The 22,538-nt window shown below is 38.6% G+C and overlaps 1 protein-coding gene across 5 annotated transcripts in view; it reads left to right on the top strand.

Annotated features, from left to right (window-relative positions):
• The window catches only part of LOC128689429 (mesoderm induction early response protein 1), a 169,369-nt gene that overhangs the window by 92,961 nt on the left and 53,870 nt on the right, over positions 1–22,538 (top strand). For all 5 annotated transcript variants that reach the window (XM_053777723.2, XM_053777721.2, XM_053777724.2 and 2 more), the window contains one exon: positions 16,952–17,047. In XM_053777723.2, coding sequence (XP_053633698.1) covers positions 16,952–17,047 — 96 coding nt within the window. The remainder of the gene's footprint in view (positions 1–16,951; positions 17,048–22,538) is intronic.

Here is a 22,538-nt window from a genome sequence, read left to right as displayed (position 1 = left end):
AGATGCCTGGTCAGCATAGAATGGGTCTTAACACTCGGTGTGCACCATATTAAAAAAATCTGGAACCACTTAGTACCTTGTAGGAGTGCCAGTTATATTGAGCACCAGCTAGAGCAAACGGTAGGGCAAACACCAAGGATTCACTGATGTAATGTCATATTAACACTCCCCTTTTAAGAGGAAAGTGATGTTGACCCCAAGTTTAGGGTCTGTCTATCTGTCTCTTGTCTATTTCTGTCTGTCTATCTCTTTCTCTGTCTATCTGTCTCACATGTACGCACAAATACAATTATACATAGTGTAAATTACCTAGGATAACCTAAAAAATCTGAAGTGCTATACTGTGCTTGTAGATATAATGCATCAGAATACCTGTTGGTTCACAGTGGCTCTCTCTGAGACAGAGACAAGCAGAGAGATGGAAAGAGACAAGCAATCAGAGAAATAAGACAGAGAGACAGATAATCAGAGATACGAGCTCGTCAAATGTCATCCCTTATCTCTGTACCCTCGCTGGCACCCAACAAATGTCATAGCTTATCTCCTCTTATCTCTGCACTATCTCGTCTTATCTCTGCACCCTCGCTGGAACCCATCAAATATCATCTCATATCTGATCTTATCACTGCCCTCCGGATGTTTGTCACTGAACACTTGTCTTACACATTGCTTCAAGGGAATTTCTTCCTTCTTCCTCCTCCTCCTTCCTTCTTCTTTCTTCCTTCCTTCTTCTTTCTTCCTTCCTTCCTTCTTCTATACTCCCGTGTATCCAAAACATTACTGGGACCTGTAAATACTTTGTATATATTCCTAGACAATAGTAAATGACCAAGGCAGGTGTAAATGTCCACCTGTCTATGTGTTTGTGACAATTTGAGTACAATTTCAGTACCTAATATTAGTGTTAGAAAAAGGATTGGTTATGACAGGACAAGAAATACAATAAATTGTAATTATCAGAACATAAAAATGATACAAAATAATAAAAAATGAGAAAAAATGGTATATCGGCAACACTTCTGCAAGCGGCAGGACTCTGTTGCCGTCAGGTGAGCATTAATCCTTTCAGGGTCCCCAGGCCCTCTCCCAGACTTGTTCTCAGGGTCACTCAAATTTCAAAAAAAAAAAAAAAAAATTCTTATGAAAAGATAGAGAATCTTTTCCCGATCATAATGACACCAAAAGTATGAAATTTTATGTAAAACTTACGGAATTATGCTCTCGCGAAGTTAGCGGTCTTGATGGTGTTTACGCATTGACGATTTTGCCCACTTTGAGCCCTAATTTCAGCCAATTCCAGTGTACTACTCAACAGAAATCGTAACTATTTTGCTAGAACTCCATTTTTTCTATCAAATGAGTTCAAGAAACTACCCATTTACCGATTTCAACTATCCAATTCAGTGGTCAGAATTTAGCAATTTTGCCAATTTCACACAAATTTCAAAAGATGCCAATTTCCAAATAGGGTCCAGAATAAACAAGAAAGACATTCCTGGCACTAAAATAAAATTTCCGCTGTTCATTAGTCACGTCCCCAGGCCCCTCTTACATTCTTTTGCTTTCCACTTTGAATTTTTATTCTCACAAAAAATAGAAGATTTACTGTTATGCAGACTACTGCATTAGTGTAGAAATGGTATAAATAATATCGGCGCACTTGTGAAAGAATATTAGACTCACCAGTTGACGTGTATTGGACGCTTAGCATGATTTGTTTACTTTTGAACTTCGGTAAAAATCGAACATTTCTGCTACTTTGAGCTCAATTTCAAGGTACTTTTCATTGTAAAACCAGTCAAAATCATCTCAGTTTCTGTAATATGTCTTCCATTCTACAAAATGAGACCAGGAAAACTAGAATACAACAATAAATACCATATGAAAATACAGTGCAAAGTCACTGTTTTAATCCAAAAACTTGGTCAAATTTTTTTTTTTCTCATTACGCACTGTGCGCTGCAGGATTTATACTGCACACACTGACCACATAGACCCATTCTTTCATATGTAGGCCTATCAGCTTTCTCTCACTAGATTTGAGGGCGCTAGAATTTAGGTGTACTAGTACGTCAAAAACCCTGGTACGTAAGCCGTACTAGTATGTCTGAAACCCTGAAAGGGTTAAGTGCCAACTTTGCAGCCTCATATCTCAGTAAGTACTGACCCTATTTTTTTTATTTTAATCCTATTACACTTAGAAAAATGTGCTCTTTATTTTCATTAACAAAAATTTTTTTATTTTTCAAAATATTCGAGGCACTGGGGTAGTGAACATATATATACGTTTGGACCATTTACGGGTTAAGGTATAAGGTATATCCATTCTGTCAAATGAGACCAAAAAAACTGCTTTACACCAAAAACACATTCGCAGTTTTTTTTTTTTTTCTCATTATGCACTGCGTGTTGCAGGCTGTTTTTTTATATAGTGCACACTTATCACACAGACCTATTCTCTCATATGTAGGCCCAAATTTACCAGTCACAGCTTATCTGAATGAGCTGAGCTCATGGTGACTGACAGTTGCTGCAAAGCCACCTTATCGTTTATGAACAATGCACAGTGTGTGTGCTTTGCACAACGAGAAGCATCTCTCTTTATTTGTTGGAACCATGGCTAGGGTTAGAAGTGAGCAGCTTATAACAATAAATGGAGAAAAACAAATTGGAATGACTTATGCAGAAAGTAGCGCCACCAAACAGTAGCAGCAGGTTGGTGTGGAAGCCCCAGAAATTTTAATTTAGGCTAGCTGAAATTAATGCTGGATTATTGATGGAATTGGTTTACCAATTGATGGCTGACCTGTTCCAGGAAGTATAGGGCAGTAAAGACTAGTAGCAGTGAATGCCTTTATTGGTACTACACTTCACCCACAGGTAGGCTTTTTTACTCATGAGTAGGTAAAACTAATAAGGACTTCACTGCTGTTAGTTAGTTTTTTTTTTTTTTTTTTTTTTTTTTTTTTTTTTTTTTTTTTTTTTTTTTTTAGTATTATGCTTCTAATTTGCTTAAGGAAGTATATACCAGAGGACTCCAAAGACAGCAAATACAGAACCTACTAGAAATCAAAATGCACTCAGTTTGATCTTCACTCACAGTGAGGAAACTAGTCAAAGACATATCCTCTTAAAAATGCTTTCAGATCATTAAAATGCAAACAAGAGTAAGTACATGCATGGAGACCTAAGTAGTAGTCAGTAAATTCAGCCTCAACAACCAAACACTTGGACATGTATACAAAACTTGGCAGAAACTACATGGAATTAAGCAGGTACAAAGTTGGTGCTCTGGGCACAATTTTTTTTTTTAATCTTATTTTAAGCCAATTCCATTGCTCAGTTGACTAAATTCTTAGCTACTGCATTTTGCTAGTATGCCTTTCATTCTAGCGATTGAGCATGCAAAACCACCCATTCATCTAACAGAACAGCCTTATAAAGTCACAAAAGTTAGTACAGTGGAACCTCGGTTATCGTTTGCCCTGGTTTTCGTCGAATTCAGTTTTTGACGACTTTTTTCATAAAAATATTGTCCCAGTTTTCGTTTATCACTTTGGTTTTTGTCCACCGTACTGAACATGTCTGTCTGCCAGCGCCCACACAAAGCATCCTAAACACGGCTTTGTTTCTCGTCGAGTGAACATTACCCTGCGCATTCATACAAATTTTGTAGAAATCTATTGTTTTTTGTGCTTGTTTATTGAGTGCGACTGCTAAATAAGAAAGTTCCTAGTGCCAGCCCTTTAACCCCTTGACTGTCGCAACCCCAAATCCTGAGGTGTCTCCTGGTGTCGCAAATTCCACCTCCCTTCCCCTCCCCACCCACCAAAAAAAAATCCTTATGAAATGATAGAGAATCTTTTCCCGATTGTAACGACACCAAAAGAACGAAATTTGATGGAAAACTGATGGAATTACGCTTTTGCGAGGTTGGCGTCCTCGGCGATATTTACGAATCGGCGATTTCGCCCACTTTGAGCCCTATTTTCAACTAATTCCATTGTTCCAGTCGACCAAACTCATAGCTATTTCTTTAGAACTCCATTTTTTCAATCGCTTGACTACAAGAAAATGCCCATTTACTGATTTCAACTACCCAATAACGTGGTCAGAAATTTGCAATTTGGCCAATTTCATGAAAATTAAAAAATAAGACAGTTTCAAAATAGGGTCCAGAATGAACAGTGCAGACATTCCTGGCTCTAAAATAACATTTTCTTTGTTCATCAGTCATGTCTCCAGGCCCCTCTGATATTACTCTTGCTTTCTATTTTTAATTTTTATTCAAACAAAAAATAGAAGATTTACTGTTATGCAGACTACTGCAATATTGTAATAATTGTATAAATAATGTCAACCCATTCATGACTGCATATTAGAATGGCTACTTGGACACTTATTGGAAAATGACGTCATTTGTTTACTTTTGAACATCGGCAAAAATCAAACTTTGAGATCCATTTCAAGGTTCTTTTCATAGTAAAACTAATCAAAATCACCTCTATTTCTATAATATGTTTTCCATTCTATCAAATGAGACCAAGAAAACGAGAATACAACTATAAATACTATACGAAAATAGACCACAAAGTCGGCATTTTAATTAAAAAAACGGTCGTTTTTTTTTTTTTCTCATGCACTGCATGCTGTAGGATTTTTTTTATATGGTACACACTGACCACACAGACCCATTCTCTCATATGTGGGCCTACCAGCTTTTTCCTGCTTGATTTGAAGCCGCTAGAATTTATGAGTATATATACATAAAAAACGGTGGCTTGTAAGACGTATATATACAACCAGAACAGTCAAAGGGTTAATAAAGAAGGTGAGAAACACGATAGAATTCAATGGTGGTAGAGGGTGGTGGTGATAGGGGTAGAGGGTGGTAGTGGTTGTGATGGTGGTAGAGGGTGGTAGTGATGGTGGTAGAGGTAACCTCTCCTCCTTCTCCCCTCCTCGCCATCTTCCATACACCAACAAGAGTCTTCAATAATGGTAAAAGTGATTTAAATGTTCATTTATCCATTTCATTAGTGCTTTAGATTTATTTCTCATTGTTTTCAGTTTGTAAAAACCATAGTTATTCTCTATAAAATGTATTTTTTGTTAATATTTTCGTGTGTCTGCAATGGATTAATGGATTTACATTATTTCTTGTGGGAAATATTGCTTCAGTTTTCGTCAGACTCTCTGGAACTAATTAAAGACAAAAACCGAGGTTCCACTGTAATTTGGCCAGTTTTACACAACATTCAAGAAATTCTAGTTTAAAAACAGAATCCAAAATAAATACTATGTGCATTCAGCAACCAAAGCAACATATCTAGTGTTTATTGATCACATCCCAAGGCCTCTCCTATATTACACTTTCCCTCTATTTTGAATCCATCATAAAAAAAAAAAAATTTTTTTTATCATATTTCTAGGATTTTTTTTTTTTTTTTTTCAACAAGTCGGCCGTCTCCCACCGAGGCAGGGTGACCCAAAAAAGAAAGAAAATCCCCAAAAAGAAAATGCTTTCATCATCATTCAACACTTTCACCACACTCGCACATTATCACTGTTTTTGCAGAGGTGCTCAGAATACAACAGTCTAGAAGCATACACATATAAAGATACACAACATATCCCTCCAAACTGCCAATATCCCAAACCCCTCCTTTAAAGTGCAGGCATTGTACTTCCCATTTCCAGGACTCAAGTCCGACTATATGAAAATAACCGGTTTCCCTGAATCCCTTCACTAAATATTACCCTGCTCACACTCCAACAGATCGTCAGGTCCCAAGTACCATTCGTCTCCATTCACTCCTATCTAACACGCTCACGCACGCTTGCTGGAAGTCCAAGCCCCTTGCCCACAAAACCTTCTTTACCCCCTCTCTCCAACCCTTTCGAGGATGACCCCTACCCTGCCTTCCTTCCCCTATAGATTTATATGCTTTCCATGTCATTCTACTTTGATCCATTCTCTCTAAATGACCGAACCACCTCAACAACCCCTCTTCTGCCCTCTGACTAATACTTTTATTAACTCCACACCTTTTCCTAATTTCCACACTCCGAATTTTCTGCATAATATTTACACCACACATTGCCCTTAAACAGGACATCTCCACTGCCTCCAACCGTCTCCTCGCTGCTGCATTTACCACCCAAGCTTCACACCCATATAAGAGTGTTGGTACTACTATACTTTCAGACATTCCCTTCTTTGCCTCCATAGATAACGTTTTTTGACTCCACATATACCTCAACGCACCACTCACCTTTTTTCCCTCATCAATTCTATGATTAACCTCATCCTTCATAAATCCGTCCACTGACACGTCAACTCCCAAGTATCTGAAAACATTCACTTCTTCCATACTCCTCCTCCCCAATTTGATATCCAATTTTTCTTTATCTAAATCATTTGACACCCTCATTGCCTTACTCTTTTCTATGTTCACTTTCAACTTTCTACCTTTACACACATTCCCAAACTCATCTACTAACCTTTGCAATTTTTCTTTAGAATCTCCCATAAGCACAGTATCATCAGCAAAAAGTAACTGTGTCAATTCCCATTTTGAATTTGATTCCCCAAAATTTAATCCCACCCCTCTCCCAAACACCCTAGCATTTACTTCCTTTACAACCCCATCTATAAATATATTAAACAACCATGGTGACATTACACATCCCTGTCTAAGACCTACTTTTACCGGGAAGTAGTCTCCCTCTCTTCTACACACCCTAACCTGAGCCTCACTATCCTCATAAAAACTCTTTACAGCATTTAATAATTTACCACCTATTCCATATACTTGCAACATCTGCCACATTGCTCCTCTATCCACTCTATCATATGCCTTTTCTAAATCCATAAATGCAATAAAAACTTCCCTACCTTTATCTAAATACTGTTCACATATATGCTTCAATGTAAACACTTGATCTACACATCCCCTACCCACTGTGAAACCTCCTTGCTCATCCGCAATCCTACATTCTATCTTACCTCTAATTCTTTCAATTATAACCCTACCGTACACTTTTCCTGGTATACTCAGTAAGCTTATTCCTCTATAATTTTTACAGTCTCTTTTGCCCCCTTTCCCTTTATATAAAGGGACTATACATGTTCTCTGCCAATCCCTAGGTACCTTCCCCTCTTTCATACATTTATTAAACAAAAGTACCAAACACTCCAACACTATATCCCCCCCTGCTTTTAACATTTCTGTCATGATCCCATCAGTTCCAGCTGCTTTACCCCCTTTCATTTTACGTAATGCCTCACGTACCTCCCCCACACTTACATTCTGCTCTTCTTCACTCCTAAAAGATGGTATACCTCCCTGACCAGTGCATGAAATTACTGCCTCTGTTTCTTCCTTAACATTTAAAAGTTCCTCAAAATATTCTCGCCATCTACCTAATACCTCCATCTCCCCATCTACTAACTCCCCTACTCTGTTTTTAACTGACAAATCCATACTTTCCCTAGGCTTTCTTAACTTGTTTAACTCACTCTAAAATTTTTTCTTATTTTCATTAAAATTTCTTGACAGTGCCTCTCCCACTCTATCATCTGCTCTCCTTTTGCACTCTCTCACCACTCTCTTTACCTTTCTTTTACTCTCCATATACTCTGCTCTTCTTATAACACTTCTGCTTTGTTAAAACCTCTCATAAGCTAACTTTTTCTCTTTTATCACACCCTTTACTTCATCATTCCACCAATCACTCCTCTTTCCTCCTGCCCCCACCCTCCTATAACCACAAACTTCTGCCCCACATTCTAATACTGCATTTTTAAAACTATTCCAACCCTCTTCAACCCCCCCACTACTCATCTTTGCACTAGCCCACCTTTCTGCCAATAGTCGCTTATATCTCACCCAAACTTCCTCCTCCCTTAGTTTATACACTTTCACCTCCCTCTTACTTGTTGTTGCCACCTTCCTCTTTTCCCATCTACCTCTTACTCAAACTGTAGCTACAACTAAATAATGATCCGATATATCAGTTGCCCCTCTATAAACATGTACATCCTGGAGCCTACCCATCAACCTTTTATCCACCAATACATAATCTAATAAACTACTTTCATTATGTGCTACATCATACCTTGTATATTTATTTATCCTCTTTTTCATAAAATATGTATTACTTATTACCAAATCTCTTTCTACACATAGCTCAATTAAAGGCTCCATTTACATTTACCCCTGGCACCCCAAATTTACCTACTACTCCCTCCATAATATTTTTACCCACTTTAGCATTGAAATCCCCAACCACCATTACTCTCACACTTGATTCAAAACTCCCCACACATTCACTCAACATTTCCCAAAATCTCTCTCTCTCCTCTACACTTCTCTCTTCTCCAGGTGCATACACGCTTGTTATAACCCACTTTTCACATCCAATCTTTATTTTACTCCACATAATCCTTGAATTAATACATTTATAGTCCCTCTTTTCCTGCCATAGCTTATCCTTCAACATTATTGCTACTCCTTCTTTAGCTCTACCTCTATTTGAAACCCCTGACCTAATCCCATTTATTCCTCTCCACTGAAACTCTCCCACCCCCTTCAGCTTTGTTTCACTTAAAGCAAGGACATCCAGCTTCTTCTCATTCATAACATCCACAATCATCTCTTTCTTATCATCTGCACAACATCCACGCACATTCAGACTTCCCACTTTGACAATTTTCTTCTTCTTATTCTTTTTAGTAATCTTTACAGGAAAAGGGGTTACTAGCCCATTGTTCCCGGCATTTTAGTTGACTTTTACAACACGCATGGCTTACGGAGGAAAGATTCTTATTCCACTTCCCCATGGATATAAAAGGAAAAGTAATAAGACCAAGAACTATTAAGATAAAATCAAAGAAAACTCAGATGAGTGTGTATAAATAAATGTGTACATGTATGTGTAGTGTGACCTAAGTGTAAGTAGGATATTGAAATATAACCAGTAATGATTAGTCATGGTTTAGGACATTTCAAGAAAATAGACTAGGGGGGTTAGGAGAGTTTACTCTTCCTCAGGAAAATCATCAAAAATAAAATATTTCACCAACTTTGAGCCCTCTTTCAAGCTATTTCTGGTCCTGATAGACCAGTATTATATATATTTCATAAGTCTTCCATTTTATTTATTTATACCAAGAAACGGCTAATAAAACCATAAAAATCATCCTAGAAAACACCTTAAAGATGCTATTTTACCCCTCTAACTGTGGGAGACCTTTGAAAAAAATTCCTGTGTGGGGGAAGATTTTGGAAAATAAAAAACAAATGTTTTTTCTTAAAAATCGATAGAGCTTGTTTTTCTGAAATGAATAAGACCAAAATGAGTTAACTCTGATTAAAGATTACAATTTTATGGCGTGTTGAAGTTGGTGAAAAAAAAATCACTAATCGGCAACAGCAGCGTTAAAGCGCCAGCGATGTTTACATTTTACAATTTATTGACACTAAGATATGATTGCTTTTTTTTTTTTTTTTTTTTTTTTAAAATTTTTTTAATTGCTCTAATGTTTAACAATACATTTGTGTGTGTGTCTAGGTAGTAGGTTGGTAGACAGCAGCCGCCCAGGGAGGTACTACCGTCCTGCCAAGTGAATGTAAAATGAAAGCCTGTAATTGTTTTACATGATGGTAGGATTGCTGGTGTTTTTTCTGTCTCATAAACATGCAAGGCTTCAGGTACGTCTTGCTACTTCTACTTACACTTAGGTCACACTACACATACATGTACAAGCATATATATACACACCCCTATGGGTTTTCTTCTATTTTCTTACTAGTTCTTGTTTATTTCCTCTTATCTCCATGGGGAAGTGGAACAGAATTCTTCCTCCGTGAGCTATGCGTGTTGTAAGAGGTGACTAAAATGCCAGAAGCAAGGGGCTAGTAACCCCTTCTTCTGTATATATTACTAAATACAGGAGAAACTTGTTTTTCCTTTTGGGCCACCTCACCTCGGTGGGATACGGCTGGCGTGTTGAAAGAAAGAAAGATGTGTGTGTGTGTGTGTGTGTGTGTGTGTGTGTGTGTGTGTGTATTCATCTCACCTAGTTGTGGTTGCAGGGGTTGAGTCATAGCTCCTGGCCGCTACTGGGTTACTCTCCCCGCACCATGAACTTTATCATACCTCTGCTTAAAGCTATGAATGGATTCTGCCTCCACTACATCACTTCCCAAACTATTCCACTTCCTGACTACTCTGTGACTGAAGAAATACTTCCTAACATCCCTGTAATTCATCTGTGTCTTCAATTTCCAACTGTGTCCCCTTGTTGCTGTGTCCCAGCTCTGGAACATTATGTATCTGTCCACCTTGTCAATTCTTCTCAGTATTTTATATGTCGTTATCATGTCCCCCCATCTCTCCTGTCGTCAGGTCGGTTTTCCTTAACCTCTCCTCCTAGGACATACCCCTTAGCTCTGGGACTAGTCTTGTTGCAAATCTTTGCACTTTCTCTAGTTTCTTTACGTGCTTGGCTAGATGTGGGTTCCAAGCTGGTGCCGCATACTTCAATATGGGCCTAACATACACTGTGTACAGGGTCCTGAACGATTCCCTTATTAAAATGGTGGAATGCTGTTCTGAGGTTTGCAAGGCACCCATATGCTGCAGCAGTTATTTGGTTGATGTTCGCCTCAGGAGATGTACCTGGTGTTATACTCACCCCAAGATCTTTTTTCCTCGAGTGAGGTTTATAGTCTCTGTCCCCCCTAGACTGTACTCCATCTGTGGTCTTCTTTGCCCTTCCCCAATCTTCATGACTTTGCATTTGGTGGAGTTGAACTCCACAAGCCAATTGCTGGACCAGGCCTGCAGCCTGTCCAGATCCCTTTGTAGTTCTTACTGGTCCTCATCCGATTGAATTCTTCTCATCAACTTCACATCATCTGCAAACAGGGACACGTCAGAGTCTATTCCTTCCGTTATGTTGTTCACAAATATCAGAAACAGCACCGGTCCTAGGACTGACCCCTGTCACAGGTGCCCACTCTGACACCTCGCCGCGTGCCATGACTCTGCTGCCTTCCTGGCAGGTATTCCCTGATCCATTGTAGTGCCTTCCCTGTTATTCCTGCCTGGTCCACCAGTTTTTGCACTAATCTCTAGTGTGGAACTGTGTCAAATGCCTTCTTACACTCCAAGAAAATGCAAACTACCCACCCCTCTCTCTCTTGTCTTACTGCTATCTCCCTGTCATAGAACTCCAGTAGGTTTGTGACACAGGATTTCCCATCCCTGAAACCATGTTGGCTGTTGTTGATGAGCTCATTTCTTTCTAGGTGTTCCACCACTCTTCTGATAATCTCCATGACTTTGCCAACTATACATGTCAGTGACACTGGTCTGTAGTTTAGTGCTTCATGTCTGTCTCCTTTTTTAAAAATTGGGACTACATTTGCTGTCTTCCATACCTCAGGTAATCTCCCTGTTTCGATAGATGTGTTGAATATTGTTGTTCGAGGTACACATAGCGCCTCTGCTCCCTCTCTCAGGACCCATGGAGAGATGTTATCTGGCCCCATCGCCTTTGAGGTATCTAGCTCACTCATCAGCCTCTTCACTTCTTCCTTGGTTGTATGTATTGTGTCTGACACATGGTGGTGTACCCGACCTCTCCGTCTTTCTGGAGTCCCTTCTGTCTCCTCGGTGAAGTGTTCTTTGAATCTCATGTTAAGTTCCTCACATACTTCATGGTTGTTTCTTGTTGTCTCTCCTCCTTCCTTCCTTAGCCTGGTGGGTGGGTGTGTGAGTGGGTGGGGTGTGTGTGTGTGTGTGTGTGTGTGTGTGTGTGTGTGTGTGTGTGTGTGTGTGTGTGTGTGTGTGTGTGTGTGTGTGTGTGTGTGTGTGTGTGTGTGAGAGAGAGAGAGAGAGAGCAGATGAGTGTGTGTGTGAGTGAGTGACCCAAAAAGAAAGAAAATCCCCAAAAAGAAAATACTTTCTCATCATTCAACACTTTCACCTCACTTACACATAATCACTGTTTTTGCAAAGGTGCTCAGAATACAACAGTTTAAAAGCATATATGCAACACATACCTCCAAACTGCCAATATCCCAAACCCCTCCTTTAACCCTTTGAGGGTTTCGGACGTACTAGTACGTCTTACTCGCAGGGGTTTTTGACGTACTAGTACGCATAAATTCTAGCGCCGTCAAATCTCGCGGGAAAAGGCTGGTAGGCCTCCATATGAAAGAATGGGTCTATGTGGTCAGTGTGCACAGTATAAAAAAAATCTTGCAGCACACAGTGCATAATGAGAAAAAAAAACTTTCACCGTTTTTTTGGCATAAAACAGGGACTTTGCACTGTACTTTCGTATGGTATTTATTGTTGTATTCTAGTTTTCTTGGTCTCATTTTATAGAATGGAATGCACATCACAGAAATTGAGATGATTTTCACTGGTTTTACAATGAAAAGTACCTTGAAATTGAGCTCAAAGTAGCAGAAATGTTCGATTTTTACCAAAGTTCAAAAGTAAACAAATCATGCCAAGCGTCCAATACACGTCAACTGGTGAGTCTAACATTCTTTTGCAAGTGCGCCAATATGATTTATACCATTTTTTACACTAATGCAGTAGTCTGCATAACAGTAAATCTTCTATTTTGCGTGAGAATAAAAATTCAAAGTGGAAAGCAAAAGAATGTAAGAGGGGCCTTGAGATGTGACTAATGAACAGAAGAAATGCCATTTTATTGCCAGGAATGTATTTCTTGTTTGTTCTGGACCCTATTCGGAAATTGGCATTTTTTGAAATTTGTGTGAAATTGGCAAAATTGCTAAATTCTGACCACTGTATTGGATAGTCGAAAATGGTAAATGGGTGGTTTCTTGCACTCATTCAATAGAAAAAATGTAGTTCTAGCGAAATATTCATGTTTTTTGTCGAATAGTACAGAGGAATTGGCCGAAAATGGGGCTCAAATTGGGCAAAATCGCCGATGCGTAAACATCGCTGAGACCGCTAACTTCACGAGAGCATAATTCCGTAAGTTTTCCATCAAATCTCATAATTTTGGTGTCATTATGATCGGGAAAAGATTCTCTATCTTTTCATAAGAAAAAAATAATTTTTTTTTTTTTAAAATTTGGCCGACCCTGAGAACGAGTTTCTGAGAGGGCCTGTCGACCCTCAAAGGGTTAAAGTGCAGGCATTGTACTTCCCATTTCTAGGACTCAAGTCTAGCTATATAAAAATAACCAGTTTCCCTGAATCCCTTCACTAAATATTGCCCTGCTCACACTCCAACAGCTCGTCAGGTCCCAAATACTATTTGTCTCCATTCACTCCTATCTAACACACTCACGTATGCTTGCTGGAACTCCAAGCCCCATGCCCACAAAACCTCCTTTACTCCCTCCCTCCAACCTTTTCGAGGATGACCCCTACCACGCCTTCCTTCCCCTACAGATTTAAATGCTCTCCATGTCATTCTACTTTGATCCATTCTCTCTAAATGACCAAACCACCTCATCAACCCCTCTTCAGCCCTCTGACTAATACTTTTATTAACTCCACACCTCCTAATTTCCACACTCCGAATTTTCTGCCTAATATTTACACCACACATTGCCCTTAGACAGGACATGTCCACTGCCTCCAACCGTCTCCTCGCTGCAGCATTTAGAACCCAAGCTTCACACCCATAACTTTTTTTGTCTCCACATATACCTCAACACACCACTTACCTTTTTTCCTTCATCAATTCTATGATTAACCTCAGCCTTCATAAATCCATCCGCTGACATGTCAACTCCCAAATATCTGAAGACATTCACTTCTTCCATACTCCTCCTCCCCAATTTGATATCCAATTTTTCTTTATCTAAATCATTTGATACTCTCATCATCTTACTCTTTTCTATGTTCACTTTCAACTTTCTACCTTTACACACACTCCCAAATTCGTCCACTAACCTTTGCAATTTTTCTTTAGAATCTCCCATAAGGAGAGTATCGTCAGCAAAAAGTAACTGTGTCAATTCCCATTTTGTATTTGATTCCCCATAATTTAATCCCACTCCTCTCCTGAACACCCTAGTATTTATTTCTTTTACAACCCCCATCTATAAATATATTAAACAATCATGGTGACATTACACATCCCTGTCTAAGACCTACTTTTACCGGGAAGTATTCTCCCTCTCTTCTACACACCCTAGCCTGAGCCTCATTATCTTCATAAAAACTCTTTACAGCATTCAGTAACTTACTACCTATTCCATATACTTGCAGCATCTGCCACATTGCTCCCCTATCCACTCTGTCATATGCCTTTTCTAAATCTATAAATGCAATGAAAACTTCCCTACCTTTATCTAAATACTGTTCACATATATGCTTCAATGTAAACACTTGATCTACACATCCCCTACCCACTCTAAAACCTCCTTGCTCATCCGCACTCCTATATTCTGTCTTACCTCTAATTCTTTCAGCAATAACCCGACTGCAATTTTCCTGGTATACTCGGTAAACTAATTCCTCTATAATTTTTACAATCTCTTTTGTCCCCCGTTCCCTTTATATAAAGGGACTATACACGCTCTCCGCTAATCCCTAGGAGAGCATATATAGTCCCTTTATATAAAGGGAAAGGGGACAAAAGAGATTGTAAAAATTATAGAGGTACAAGTTTACTGAGTATACCAGGAAAAGTGTACGGTAGTTATTATTGAAAGAATTAGAGGTAAGACAGAATGTAGACTTGCAGATGAGCAAGGAGGTATATTAACATAATATACTACATTTAATGAGACTCAGTGATTTTTTTTTTTTTTTTTTTTTTTTTTTTTTAAAAAAGTCGGCCATCTCCCACCGAGGCAGGGTGATCCAAAAAGAAAGAAAATCCCCAAAAAGAAAATACTTTCATCATCATTCAACACTTTCCCCCCTTCATTCACACATAATCACTGTTTTTGCAGAGGTGCTCAGAACACAACAGTTTAGAAGCATATACGTATAAAGATACACAACGTATCCCTTATTATTATTATTATTATTAGTAGTAGTAGTAGAAGTAGTAGAAGTAGTAGTAGTAGTAGTAGTAGTAGTAGTAGTAGTATTATCATTACTAATATGGCATCTTGAGACATAAGACAGTGATTTTAATGTGTACCTGCACACCAGCACACTGTGTAAGTTTATTTAGGTATAATTATCAGAGTATACAGTAGACCATCATTTAGCACTGTAGTTACGTTCCTGAAAATGCTGTGTTAGGTAAAATCGTGTTAGATGAACTGAAGAACTTATGGGGAAAATAGGGTTACGTTCCAGGGAGCCCCCAAAAAATGCACTTTTTTTTTTTTTTAGGCCTCCACATCTTGCAAAAATAAAAGTGAATATATAGTTTTAGTTCATTGATTTAATGTATTATGTTGTTTTTACTGCTGAAGACTACAAATGTAACAGAAATAATAGTACAACGGAATCTTGACTTACGAATTTAATCCATTCTGTGGACTTGTTTGTATCCTGATTTGTTCTTATGCTGGGTCAATTTTCCTCATGTAAATTAATTGAAATGCAATTAATTCATTCCAGCTGAATTCCTGCTCTCAGGAAGCATGACAAAATAACCCTAATATCAACTCTTTGGCTTATTTGTTTGTCACAATTCATCTAATATGACATAATAAACATTATAAATAACATAGAAACCTGATATACACTCTAGAATGAATAAAATATGTCATTACGTGGACGGCGGAGGGTGGAGGATTGTGGTTGCAAGAGTGGTCGCTGTGTACAATTTTTATGTTTATCTCATTACACTACATACCTAGTCTGTGCTTATCAATGATTTCTTGCTTTAACCCTTTCAGGGTCAGCAGGCCTTCTCCCAAACCTTTTCTCAGGGTCGGTAAATATTTGAAAAAAAAAAATCTTATGAAAAGATAGTTTTTTTTTTTTTTTTTCTAAATTTTATAGGCAAAAAATTTTTTTTGCTATCAATACTTACCGAGATATGGAGGCGTGAAGTTGACAGAAATTGAACCGCATACGGCAGCATTGCCGACTGCCGGTAACCCGGTAATAGTTTTTGTTTTGTTTTTTCTACTTTTTTCTTTTATTTTTGAATATTTTATTTTTTCAAGTAACTTTTATGGCCTCTGAGACTGGGCCATGGTGTGGTAACTCTGATCATCATAGCAGTAACCAGGAAGCTTTGTCTGGGACTGGGCCAGGGTGTGGTAACTCTTAAAATTGCCTCAAAAGCAAACTTGAGGTACAATATATACTGTACTAGAGAGGCCCAAGCTGATGCTGCCTCCCACACTTATTAATTAATATTTTTTCTCAGCTCTAATTATCTGACACACGTTTCTTTGAGAATCTAGCGGTAGATGGTGTGTGAGTTTTAAGAAACATTGTCAACCTCATAACGAATTTGCTAATGAGCATATGTCAACTGATCAAGTAGCTGCTCTTGCTGTGTTCAACTTGGCCCAATAGGTTCATTCTAACCCTCAGTACTCACCCCATTTACTTCAGGTAATTACTAGTAGAATGTAAGGTAAGTTATACTGTAGGTATTTATGTCTAATATAATAGTAAAAAATTTAATAGGCAAATTTGAAATTGTTCGGAACATAGCAATTTTTCCTGTACGTTCTTTACTTCATTTGATGCTACATTATGTTTATGCACAGATTTTCAGGAATGTAATTCAGGCATTATGAGAGGATTTCTGTATATTTTTAAAGGGGTAACTCACTATCTTTCTCTTACTCTACTTTAAATTTAATGCTTCAATCTAGATAATTTAATTTTCCAAGATAGAAAAATGTCACTAATATATCAGTACCATAAATATCATGTTATGCTAAAAAGTGTCTTTTCAAATAGGGCATTGACATTTTGTCTGGTAGGGAAACATGCTTTTTTCTTTTCTTCTTATTTAAAGGTAGAGGAGTACCTGCGAGCACTAAGTCATCCACCACCTGGTTCTCAAGGTGTTGCAGCCATTCCTCTTGGAAAACATGTTCGAGATGATGAACAGGTGAGTGGATGGTAGCTTTCAGTTTGCCAGTTCATATGCTAATCTGTCAGTACCCTGTATACTATATACTTGCCATTTGGATAGTATGTGTAATGTCTTGAATATTCTTTTCTGTGAACATAGTTCAGCTCTGCCTTAGTGACCTTGATAGTGTACAATAAAAACTTAAAAATTAAGTATTAATTACAGTAACTAAAGACTGTATTATTGCCATCAGTGACTTTCATGGTATTCAAGGAGCTTGTATTCTCCAGACTTAATAAGGCTCTATTTTTTTTTCACAACTGCACCAGAGAGTCCTAGCATTCCATGTGTATTTTCAGTAGTTTCCTTTCCTCTGTACACAATAATGTCTAACACTTCTCCAGTTTCATAATCACATTACAAATAGTTTGATACCAAACTGATGCTGTTTTCTTCTTATATATTGCTTGAAGGAAAATCTTCCTTTTAATAAAATTAGACTCATCTATGACAATGTTCTTGACTGGGTGGGTGTATACTCACTGAATTTATGTTACAGATACATAATCACTTCTAGGTAGTAGGTTGGTAGACAGCAACTGCCCAGGGAGGTACTACCATCCTGCCAAGTGAGTGTAAAACGAAAGCCTGTAATTGTTTTACATGATGGTAGGATTGCTAGTGTCCTTTTTTCTGTCTCATAAATATGCAAGGCTTCAGGTAACTCTTGCTGCTTCTACTTACACTTAGGTCACACTACACATACATGTACAAGCATATATATGTGCACACCCCTCTGGGTTTTCTTCTATTTTCTTTCTAGTTCTTGTTCTTGTTTATTTCCTCTTATCTCCATGGGGAAGTGGAACAGAATTCTTCCTCCGTAAGCCATGCGTGTTGTAAGAGGCGACTAAAATGCCGGGAGCAAGGGGCTAGTAACCCCTTCTCCCGTATAAATTACTAAATTTAAAAAGAGAAACTTTCGATTTTCTTTTTGAGCCACCCTGCCTTGGTGGGATATGGCCGGTTTGTTGAAAAAAAAAAACATAATCACTTCTCATATTTTGTAGAAGAAATCATCTGGGGATTGCTTTTGTGAGAGAAATGCAATCTATGCAGCAGCAACAGAAAGCTATCAATGGGCATGATTTCACTGAAAGCTGATGTTGCTAATGCATTAGCATTAGTGCTACAAAGAACAGATACATCTTTGCAGTGTTTGTGTCCTTCCATTGTCGAAGCCTTGATTTCATTGAAACGAGTTCTATTATTTTTTTTATTAACACATTGGCCATTTCCCACCAAGGCAGAGTAGCCCAAAAAAGAAAAACTTTCATCATCATTCACTCTATCACTGTCTTGCCAGAGGCATGCTTACACTACAGTTATAAAACTGCAACATAAACACCCCTCCTTCAGAGTGTTGGCACTGTACTTTCCATCTCCAGGAATCTAGTCCAGCCTGCTGGTTACCTTGAATCCCTTCATAAATGTTACCTTGCTTACACTCCAACAGCATGTCAAGTCCTAAAATCTATTTGTCTCCATTTGCTCCTATCTAACATGCTTACACACACTTGCTGGAAGTTCAAGTCCCTCACACACAAAACCTTTACTCCCTCCCTCCAACCTTTCCTAGGCCGACCCCTACCCCGCCTTCCCTCCACTACAGATTTATACACTCAAAGTCATTCTAGTTCATTTCATCCTCACTACATGTCCAAACATAAGAGTTGCCACCATGTATTTGTAATAGTTTTTTGTTTGAGCAACAATAATGTTCATCAGTTCAGTGGAATTGTCTGTTATAGGACAATTTGGCTGAATTCCACTATTATTATCATCATACTGTGAAATATTTGGCACAAATGAAGTACAGTGGACGCTCACCTAACGATATTAATTGGTACCTGAGAACGAATATTGTTAGGCGAATTTTTTAGCGTTGGTCGAGGCAAAATGTTAATGTTAAAATGTATCGCTAGTCGGATTTAACGTTATACGATGTCATCGTTAGTCGAGGACACTTTTCTTAACAAATTACTTAGACTATACAACAAACATTGTCCTATAAAAACGAAACAGATCACAAACAAATGGCTTGGTTGCCCATGGCTAACCAGCACCATCCTGAAATCCATTGATAAGAAACACCAATATGAAAAGCAGTATAGACAGGGCTTAATACACAGAGATATTCTTAAACACTATTCATCAGTCCTCACCAAAGTAATAAAGAAAGCCAAACAACTATACTACTCCAGTAGATTCACTGACACAAGAGGAGATATAAAAAAGACCTGGAAAACACTCTCTCAGATTCTAGGGACCCACAAACTGAAAAAACCAAGAATATTGTTCTAACTAAACCTAATGAAACACCACTGCATCCCACTGACACAGCTAACAAGATAAACGACTTCTTCTCAACCATAGGTTCTAATCTCGCCAATAAAATCCCACGTACCAATGCCCATGCCAGGGACTACCTAGATGGGAATTTCCCAAATTCCTTCTATCTTGCTCCAACTGAGCCCACGGAAGTCACTGAGATTATAAAGTCACTTAAAAATAACTCGGGGAATCTGTCTCATGTCCCACCATTATTGTACAAGAGAGCGGCTCATGTCCTCTCACATGCTATCTCATTACTTTTTAACAAGTCACTAGAAACTAGCACCTTCCCGAAACTACTCAAGACGGCAAGGGTTACACCAATACATAAAGGTGGTGACCCTACAGATTTAAACAACTATAGGCCAATATCAAACTTACCATTGCTATCCAAAATCTTTGAGAAACTCGTGCACAGGAGACTATATTCATTTATAATGGCACAAAACATACTCAACCCCTGCCAATTTGGATTCAGGAAAAATAAAAGCACTAACAATGCAATCATAAAAATGCTAGATCTGCTTTACACAGCATTGGAAAATAAGGAATATCCACTAGGAATTTTTATTGACCTAAGAAAAGCTTTTGACACAGTAAACCACAGCATCCTACTCCACAAACTTGACCATTATGGTATAAGAGGCCATGCGCTTGCATATTTCAAATCTTACCTTACTAATAGGTATCAGTATGTCACCATTAAAGACACAGCATCAACAACACAGCCACTTGATACTGGAGTTCCGCAGGGAAGTGTCCTTGGTCCCCTGCTCTTCCTCATATACATCAATGATCTTCCAAACGTATCTCAACACCTGAACCCCATTCTCTTTGCTGACGACACGACTTATGTCATCTCTCACCCTAATCTTGCCACCCTCAACACCATTGTTAATGAGGAGCTGATCAAAATATCGACTTGGATGACAGCCAATAAACTTACGCTTAACACTGACAAAACCTACTAAATTATGTTTGGTAGCAGAGCAGGAGATGCGCAAATTAACATTAAGATCGACAACACTCTAATTGCCAGGCATAATGAGGGCAAATTCCTAGGCCTATACCTCGACAACAACCTGAACTTCAGCGCCCATATCCAATACATAACCAAAAAAGTATCCAAAACGGTTGGGATCCTCTCCAAGATACGATATTACGTGCCGCAAACTGCCCTTCTCACACTATACCATTCAATTATATATCCATACCTCACCTATTCTATCTGTGCTTGGGGTTCAACTGCAGCAACACACCTAAAGCCAATAATAACCCAACAAAAAGTCGCAGTAAGAATAATCACTAAATCCCATCCCTGGCAACACACCCCCCCACTCTTCATAGATCTAAACTTATTCCCTGTTCAGTACATCCACACTTACTACTGTGCAATCTACATCTACAGGACCTTAAATTCCAATATTAACCTTGACCTAAAACGCTTTCTTGATAGTTGTGACAGAACCCACAGGCGCAACACCAGACGCAAACATCTCTATGACATTCCCCGTGTCCGACTAAACCTTTACAAAAATTCAATGTATGTCAAAGGCCCTAAAATCTGGAACACCCAACCTGAAAATTCTAAAACTTCAGACACATCCATCACCTTCAAAACTACCATCAGAAAACATCTTATCTCCTTGATACACCTTGTCAACTAATTACACGAATACCACCTGGTGGTTAACACTTACACTCACTCACCCATTTGACCATAAACAGAAATATCAATCACAATCTCAAAATAATGAATCTTAACTAGTCATAAGTTGGCCTGTGATACTCCAATACTGAAACTATGTATAGTGCCAAAACAAAAGCATTCACATTGCTAAACTCACAAACTAGTATTTAGTCACTTAGCCATAATACCAACTTACCTCATAATTTTGTAATATTTTAAACTTAAGATTTAATCTAAGTCTGCCCGAAATGCCTAGCCATGCTAGGTGTTCTAGTGGTACACTCTGTAATTATTATTTTACTACATGTAAACCACACAATAACCAAATTCTGTAAACTCAGTATTGTAATCCTTATAGGGAATAAACTTTGAATTGAATTGAGGGTCCACTGTATTTTCTTGCCAATTCCACACCCTGTTGGTTGGTGGGTATTTAATATTTGCCATTGGTATCATAGCTCGTGTTGTTACTACTTGTGGCGTTGTTATGGCTGGTGTTGTCACTGATGCTGTCATCGATGTTGTCATGATTGGTGTTGTTACTGATGTTGTCATCGATGTTGTCATAATTGGTGTTGTCACTGACGTTGTCACGGTTGGTGTTGTCACTGATGTTGTCATGGCTGGTGTTGTCACTGATGTTGTCTTGGCTGGCATTGTCACTGATGTTGTTAAAGCTGGTGTTGTCACTAATGTTCATGTTTTCACTGCCAGTGTTGTCGATGTTAGTGTTGGCAAAGCTGGTACTGTTGTCTCCACTGATGGTGCTGTCATGGCTATTGTCACAACAAGTGTTGGTGCTGGATGTCATTTTCTGATACCAATGAAAGCACCATCATTGTCATAATCACTATTACTTACCTCCATAGAACAATGAACAGCACACGAGTGAGAGCCAGACCCAGAGTAACACCACACCGGTGTTCGCTTCATAGGAGAATGTTCTGCTTCACCATCACTTGCATCAGCACTCTTCCCCTTATACATAATATTCCTCTCCACTGTTATCACTCCAACTGTCCAAATCAGGGGTAAAAAGCCATTAGCATCTGCTTTGTGTGGCAAGATGAGAGGTGGAAGGGTTGAACTAGCACTTTCTTCATTCCTGGTCATACTATCATTGCTGTATCTTTCAAAACAAGAAAATAGTGCTCCATTATCATCCTCCTCCTCCTCTAATGTCACCGGTGTCAGGATTGAACAGAATTTCCCGGATTTCACTGCAAGAAAGGTTGAAGTGTCGGCTAGCCATGGTGAGCCTATAATTACTGGGTGATATTACCCACATTATAGGTAGTAGGTGGGTAGACAGCAACCGCTCAGGGAGGTACTACTGTACTGCCAAGCGAGTGTAAAACGGAAGCCTGTATGTGTTTTACATGATGGTAGAATTGCTGGTGTCTTTTTTCTGTCTCATAAACATCCAAGATTTCAGGTACATCT

The sequence above is a fragment of the Cherax quadricarinatus genome, chromosome 18 (assembly GCF_038502225.1).
Source record: "Cherax quadricarinatus isolate ZL_2023a chromosome 18, ASM3850222v1, whole genome shotgun sequence".
Taxonomy (NCBI): domain Eukaryota; kingdom Metazoa; phylum Arthropoda; class Malacostraca; order Decapoda; family Parastacidae; genus Cherax; species Cherax quadricarinatus.
The sequence above is the reverse complement of the archived record's forward strand: the minus strand, read 5'-3'. Positions and strand labels throughout refer to the sequence as shown.